At 45.3% G+C, this 7,568-nt stretch overlaps 2 protein-coding genes across 2 annotated transcripts; both read left to right on the plus strand.

The window, feature by feature from the left end:
- Window positions 1-2,596: 2,596 nt before the first annotated feature.
- Window positions 2,597-3,205, plus strand: LOC127305405 (putative F-box protein PP2-B12). The gene is made up of 2 exons (XM_051335821.2): window positions 2,597-2,943; window positions 3,026-3,205. The coding sequence occupies exons 1-2, from the start codon at window positions 2,668-2,670 to the stop codon at window positions 3,203-3,205; spliced, it is 456 nt and encodes a 151-aa protein (XP_051191781.1). The 5' UTR covers window positions 2,597-2,667.
- A 437-nt stretch (window positions 3,206-3,642) lies between these two features.
- On the plus strand, window positions 3,643-5,453 carry LOC127305402 (uncharacterized). Its single transcript, XM_051335819.1, has 2 exons — window positions 3,643-5,068; window positions 5,154-5,453. The coding sequence occupies exon 1, from the start codon at window positions 3,708-3,710 to the stop codon at window positions 4,971-4,973; it is 1,266 nt and encodes a 421-aa protein (XP_051191779.1). The 5' UTR covers window positions 3,643-3,707; the 3' UTR covers window positions 4,974-5,068; window positions 5,154-5,453.
- Window positions 5,454-7,568: the final 2,115 nt, after the last annotated feature.

Below are 7,568 nucleotides of genomic sequence, written 5' to 3' on the forward strand. Positions count from 1 at the left end.
GCTTCGATCAGCTCGATGTGCTACCAAGCGGATTGAAGCGAAATCGGAGTATTTTGACTTGGGTGCCGATTAAGTCAGGATCGATGCGACCAAGTCATCAAATATATAAACTCCGCATTGATCCATGGAACGTATTCAACAAGACAACAACAACAAACCATGAAACCAAAAAAGAGTACCATACGTACCACGGAAGGAGCAGATGAGCAGAGTTTCCGTCCTCCGAAACCGCGTGACGTTTTACTCTCAAGGTCAGCGCGTAACCGGCAGAGCCGTGCAGAGCAGATGAAGATCGGGCGATGTTCTTCCAGAATGCAGATGCAGAGGCATTGGTATTTCACTTCCTTCATGGCAAGTTGATGAGACAGGACACAGAGGCAGGCGCGCATTCATGCGTTCCAGGTTGCCAGCCTCGCAGCCCGGAGGAAGAGAGACCCATGGTCAGCTGCAATCTCTAAGAGCATCTCCAGTCGCGTGTAGCAGGTGGAATTGAAGGCAGCACCGAATGGATGCAAATCCGTGTGTGTCCAGCGAGAATTCAAGGATTTGTTTTACACATACATAGGCCAACAAGAAAACAGCAAGGACCATTGTATTAACAAGGAGTCAAGGACCCCGTTTCAAAAAGGAACAAGGAGTCAAGGACCATGCGTAGTGCGACAAGATGGTGCAGGATGTACATGTACTGGCTTCGTCCCCACCAACTAGTACTATAAAGATAACCGTTATATGGAACAATGGCTTCGTCTGCCGTGACCAGAAATGCGTCTGGCACCACCTCCAGCGGGGCGACGCAAAGTGACCGGGCCGTCCGCGGAGACGCAAACCTGGCCCAAATATGCGCCCGGGATGCGTCTTCGCGGACGCTCGGCGGACGCGGAAAGTGTCCGCTCGCGTCTGGCGGACGTTTCGTCGGGCCCGCCTGGCAGCGACGCAGCGTCGATGCGTCTTCTCCGCCAGTACTGACGCCGAGGCGTCGCTTCGGCAGTCTGCAGCCGTGTAAATGGCGATGCCTGGCGCGCGGCCATCGCCTACCTCTGTGCACGTAGTAATGGTGATGCCACGCGTGGCGCGGCCGTCGCCCTGCCCCCGACCTATATAAACAGGCCGCGAGCATCTCATCTCATCTCCTCCCCACTAAGCCCTAGCCGCCGCTTCCGCTCAGCCTCCACCAGATCCACCATGAGCAGCGCCGGACGCGGCCAGGCTGCTTCTGCTCAGCCTCCACCTTCACCTCCCACTCTACCTCCCCCGGCCTCCTCGAGCTCCGAGGAGCTCGACTCCGACGACATCACGGGCGACCTCCTCGACCCGGTCAGGAACGCCAAGGACTTGGCACTCGCGGCGCAGGAAGCAGAGGAGGAGCTAGCTGGCCACGCGGCGTTGGACGCCGAGCTGGAGCAGCGCAAGCTGGCGGCCGCCGCGGCCGCAGAGGACTCCGACTCCGAGATATCTTGGTCTTCCGATGACCCTGATGCGCCTACGCCGGAGGAGAGGGCGGCGGAGCAGAGGGCTATCGTGAAGTCGTTCGAGACGCTCAAGGACGATGCCGCGAGCGCGAGGCTGGAGCAGTGCCTGCAAGAGGACGCGGCGGCGCACGAGCCATAGCAGCCGCACGGGAGGCGGCGGAGAAGCAGGCGATGGAGCGACGCAACGAGGGTGCCGGCCCATCCGAAAGCAAGTAGTCTAGTCTTCTAGATCTACATTGTATAGTTTCTATACAAGTCAGTCTATCTTAAGGTGCCAGTCATCTTAAGACCCCCTGCGAGATAGACTGACTGACCGATGGGCGCCTGCCGCGCTGCAGCTGTCTCCTGGGCATTCCGCGTCACCGCATACTCTTACGCGGTCTGGTCCGGCTTCCTGCCCCGGAACCTCCAGCAGTTGGCCAAAGGGGAGCTCCCTCGCATGCAGGGGGAAGCTCCATTAAAACAAGTTAGGACAGTCATCTTACCTTAATTTTTTGTGAATACATTCACATGTATATTATTTTTCTAAACATTCCTAAGTGCATATACATTGAGAACGAACTTCATATGTGAAAATTGTGCCTATTTTAGTGAACACTACGTGAAACCGACTTCGAAAAGAAAACATAGATTAAGTGTACCAAAACATAGACTTGTTTTTCAGGTTCAAAAGAAGGGTACCTATGCCGTCGGCCACCATCGGTACAAGGCTCAAGTATGCCCATGGTTTTTCTATGCCGACGGTATTTATTTGGCCATTGGCGCACACTTGCTACGTCGACGGTCCTGAAATTTGGCCGTCGGCATAGCTCATGGCCTTTGGCGTATTGCCCGTTTCCCGTAGTGCTACAACGTATAGAGTGCATATCCAATACACAATGAGAATGGTATACTGTATACGTGTACAAAGAGAAAGAAGCAAAGCCCTATTACATTGTCTTATACCACATTTTTATACGTGTAGTAGATCCCATCGTTGCCAATCTCCACAGTTTTATTTTTTATTTTTTCTTTCTTAATTCGGTTTTAGCATGCACGCACATACCTCTCCTGTCTTAATTCGGTTTACGTATGTAGCACATCTCCCTATTTCAGTCCAGGCAGGTAACTCCACATCACATCACAACGTCCAGTAGTCAATCGTCTAATTCACCTGCCCTGTTCCTTGCATACCACGCGAGAGATCGATCAGAGTCCCATGGAGACGCCGGTGGCCTGCGAGATCGAGCGCCTGCCTGAGGACCTGCTGGTGCACGTGATCTCCCTCACGTCACCAGCGGACGCCTTCCGAGCCTCCGCCGTCTCCCGGGCCTTCCACGCCGCCGCCGAATCCGAGACCGTTTGGTCCCGCTTCCTGCCGTCCGACCTGCCGCGGTTCGCCAAGAATGAGCTCACCCGCAAGCCGCCGTCGACCAAGAAGGGGCTGTTCAGGCGCCTCTCCGACGAGCCCGTGCTTCTGCCACACAAATTTGTGGTACACACCCTTATCTGAATTGCTACTTAAAGCCGCAGTTTTAATTATATGCGACCGAGTCTGCAATATCGTACTACTGCAGCGAATGCAGCTGGACAAGGCTACAGGCACCAAGTGCTTCACGCTCTCGGCGAGCGCGCTGGAGATTAAGCACTTCTCCCATGCACGGAACTGGATCCCTGTGGGTTCAGATTTCGACAACAGCAAAAGAGGCAAAAGGTTCGACCAGTTCCCTAGTACTCCCTCTCTCAAAGTTTATTAGACGTACGTGTATTTCAAGATCGCAAATTTAATGAAGTTAGCATTACTTATATGTTATAAAAATTATATTATTAGAAAGTTTAGATGTTCTATTTTCTAATGATATAATTTTTGTATTATATAATTTACATTATATAGGTAAAATTTGCGACCTAAGGATACAGAAAAGACTAGTAAACTGAGAAGGAGGGAGTACTTTACTTTCATAACAAATTTTATTTGCAATTCCACCGTTTCCATCATACCACTCGGCACTATTTTAGTTCGAATTTAAACTAAAACAACGACAAGAATTGTGAAACAAAAAGAACTAGCAGTTCCCTTGCGCCTTCTCGCTTACACTATTTGATCATGCATGCTATGTTTTCGAACAGGTTCTTGGAGGCCGCTAGCCCGCTAGAGTCTGTTGCTTTTACGGGCTGGATATCCACGCAAAGCACAGATTTGGTCAGTGGATAATCAACGAGAGGCTTATACCGGCAGAAATAATCCATAACACTAGAATGGGGGATCAATCATCGAATCAGCAAGGACAAATTCTGCAAAGGCTGAGAAATATATTTGCTCAAGATCCAAAAGGGAAAGGAGAAATGATAACACCGCATCCAAATAGGAATGAAATGCAATCAAATCCTGATGGAGGTTTTCATGGTGGAGTAGGAACTCAATACACTCTACCTGTTATTGCTCATCAGCCTTATGAACAACCTACAACAAAGAAAGATACAGACATGCAAAACTTTCAGAGCAAAGCAGATAAAGGGATTCCGAATCATTATCAGCAGATAATAGGAGAGAAGTCATTATACACATACAGTCACCAAGGACCTCCACTGATAGGGAATGTTACTGGTGTAGTTCAGGACTATCCAGCAGCAGTAAATGGCGTAATAGCAGGAGATATCAGTATCAATCCAGTTTCGGAGCGACATTCAGCAAAGGAGATGACTGAAAAGACACAACAACAACCCAATAAGGACATCACTCAGTTGGAAATGTCAGCTAAATCTGCAAGCTCAAAGAGATCGGCTCCCTCTACTGAAATCATAGGTCAGCCTTCAGCAAAAAAATCATCAATAAGTCAAAACATGAATGTGCCCTTTGAAACAGAGAATGCAGCTAGGCCGACTCTCATGCAATGCACCATGAGGGCTATATCCCCATATAATCCAAGTCCCTCTCTCACACAAAATGCTCAATTGATGGATGGAACGCTCAAGCAACAGCATGATGCAGAACCAAGCATTTTAGGAACTGCTCCACCTCTTGCTGGATTACCAAGGCCAGTCTTTCCAAATGTTTTCATAAATAATGAAGTTGCGGGAAGGAAAAAATTGTCAAGATGGGATATGAAAACTCAAGGGACAACTCATTTTACACCTGGATCAGCTACTTGGAAAAGGCATGTCAATGCAGGAAGAGGGAAATCAGTGCCAACCCGCATAAATACTATGCCTCCACCATCACCTTGCAGATCAGATGCAACAAGTGCTATTGGCTATTCTTATGAGCATGAACCTTGGCCTCTCCACACACCTGCAGCCTCTCTGTCACAAGAAACCCAAGACTCAAGAAGAGGAGCTTTTTCACCACCGCAAATGACTAGGGAGTTTTATGTGGCACCAACGGCTCTAATTGGACAATCCTCAGGGAATATGCAAGAGGAAGCAAACCAGGGAAGTGAGAGGAAAGAACAAGATGTCGACAAGAATGGAAACAACAATACTGAGGCAGCGGCGCCAGCCTTTAAGGCGCCACGGGCGCCATGAAAGCTCTAGGTTGGAACTGCCAAGGCATGGGCAAGAGCCTTGGTAGTACCAAAATGAACCATCTTGCCAGAATGATCCACTCTGCCAAACCTCAGGTAACCTTTATCTCTGAAATAAAATCTACTAAGGTAAGTTCTTCTGACCTTGTCTCTAGGTTTAATATGTCTGATGCTATTGTAGTACCTTCAAGAAGTCGTTCTGGAGGGCTTTGGCTTATGTGGACGGACGAGCTGAAGCTGCATGTTCATAGTTCTTCTTTTTATGTTATCCTAGCCAATGTTACTATAGTTGCTACTAGTCAAGAGTTTGGGTTAGTTTGTATATATGGAGACCCCTATCATCAGCAAACTAGTGTAGTCTGGAATGAGGTCGCTACTTTTGTGTATAATAACTGCAATCTCCCTATGCTTTGCTTAGGTGATATGAATGAACTTCTGTATGCTGTGGACAAAAATTCTCAGAATATCAATATTCCTCGCATGAATGCCTTTCGTGCTCTTATTAAAAACTGTGGTTTCTTTGATCTGGGTTTTAGTGGACCTGCTTATACTTGGACTAATAAACGCTTCTCTTCAAATCCTATTTATGAAAGGCTTGACAGATGCTTGGCTAATGCTGATTGGTGTAATACTTTCCCAATTTCTAATGTGTATAACATGCCTATTTTTCATAACATAAGTGATCATGCAGCTATTTTACTATCTACGGATGGTCCGGTCAAGCGAATTAAAAAGTCTTTTAAATTCGAAAACTGGTGGCTCAAAGAAAAAGACTTTCAAGACTATGCAAAGGCAGCTTGGAATAGATCAAAAAACAAATCCTTTTCAAACAGGACTAATCATCTTGCAGGTCAACTCAAAGTCTGGTGCAAGAAGAAGAAACCTTTACAAGAGGAACTCACGAATCTGGAAGAGCAAATCAAGAACATACAAATGGGAGTTGATGGCAATATGGACCAAAATAAAGAAGCTGCCCTTATAACCAGGTATGAACAAACTTTGACTAAGCTTTCTGATTCATATATGCAAAGAGCTAAGAAACATTGGATTAAGGATGGTGATAGAAATACTACTTATTTCCACAAAGCTATCATTAAAAGAAGAAGAAGAAATACTATTGCCTCTATTAAAGATGAGAATAATGTGATGCATCACATGCCAGACAAGATAAGTAATACCTTTGTAACCTATTTTAGATCTATATTCGCTTCATCAAACGTTAACAATGGAAGACCTTTCTTAAATTCTCACATGCCTCATCATAATACCGACTTTACTTATTCTATACCTGATGAGAAGGAAGTTCTTGAAACGCTCAAAGATATGAGAAGGAATGCTTCTCCAGGTCCTGATGGCTTCAATGTTGAGTTCTATATTGCCGCCTGGAATTGGATAGGTAATGATGTTATGCAGCTGATTACGGACTTTTTCCAATCTGGTGTTATGCCTGCTCACATTAATGACACTCATATTGCTCTTATCCCTAAAAAGCTTGTGCCTTTAATCCCAGCTGATTATAGACCAATCAGTCTGTGCAATGTTATTTACAAAATAATTGCAAAATGTATTGCTAATAGACTGAAACCTCACTTACCTGATTATATTCATCAGTCTCAGCAAGCTTTTATTGCAGGCAGAAGAATAAGTAACAATATTATCATTGCTCAGGAAGTTACTTACTCCTTTGCTCTTAGTTCTTGGAAACATAAAGCCTTTATGCTTAAGATAGATTTAGCTAAGGCCTTTGATAGACTGGAATGGAACTTTGTTGTTGCTGCTCTTAATAGGAAAGGATTACATGAGCACTTCATTAATCTTATACATGCTTGTATTTCTTCTCCTACTTTTTCTGTTATTATCAATGGACAACCTTTTGCTAAATTTAAGAGTAACAGAGGCATTAGACAAGGCTGTCCTTTGTCCCCTTATTTATTTGTCATATCTATAAATGAACTTTCAATTTCTTTACAAGAAGCTATGATGACTAATAATTTTACGGGTATAAAACTTGGTCATAACTGCCCGCCTATACATTCTCTGCTTTTTGCTGATGACCTTTTAATGTGTGGGCAAGCTACTGAACATGAGGCTTTGAAAATGAAACAAATACTGGATAATTTTTGCAGCATTTCAGGTCAAACACCAAATTGGACGAAATCGGGAATATTATTCAGTAAGAATGTGCCCAGTGCGGACCGTGAGCTCATTAAGCAAATTTTTCAGGTACCAAATATGGATACTAATTTCATTCATCTTGGTCATCCTCTAATTATTCCAGGTAAAGACAGGAACGCTGCCTATAACTTTGTATTAGATAAATTCAAATTTAAGCTCTCTACTTATAAGGCTGACCACCTCTCTCATGCAGCAAGACTTGAGCTAATAAAATCTGTATTCTCCTCCATCCCGGTTTATTACATGTCTAACATTCTTTTCACCAAGAAATTTATTACAAAAATTAGAGCTATTATTAGGAATTTCTGGTGGACAGGTATTAGGGGAGAGACAAACTCAAAAAGTCTTTGCTTAAGAGCATGGAAGGACATTTGCAGCCCGAAGAATGAAGGAGGGCTAGGAATTAGGAATCTACAAGCTA

This window comes from Lolium perenne, chromosome 6 (assembly GCF_019359855.2).
Source record: "Lolium perenne isolate Kyuss_39 chromosome 6, Kyuss_2.0, whole genome shotgun sequence".
In the NCBI taxonomy this organism is placed as follows: domain Eukaryota; kingdom Viridiplantae; phylum Streptophyta; class Magnoliopsida; order Poales; family Poaceae; genus Lolium; species Lolium perenne.

What these genes read in the sequence shown, in the direction of transcription:
- LOC127305405 (XM_051335821.2), top strand. Translation starts at nt 2,668, where the DNA reads ATGGAGACGCCGGTGGCCTGCGAGATCGAGCGCCTGCCTGAGGACCTG. An exon ending in TTCTGCCACACAAATTTGTG is followed by an intron (nt 2,944 to 3,025) that starts GTACACACCCTT and finishes GTACTACTGCAG; the next exon opens with CGAATGCAGCTGGACAAGGC.
- LOC127305402 (XM_051335819.1), top strand. Translation starts at nt 3,708, where the DNA reads ATGGGGGATCAATCATCGAATCAGCAAGGACAAATTCTGCAAAGGCTG.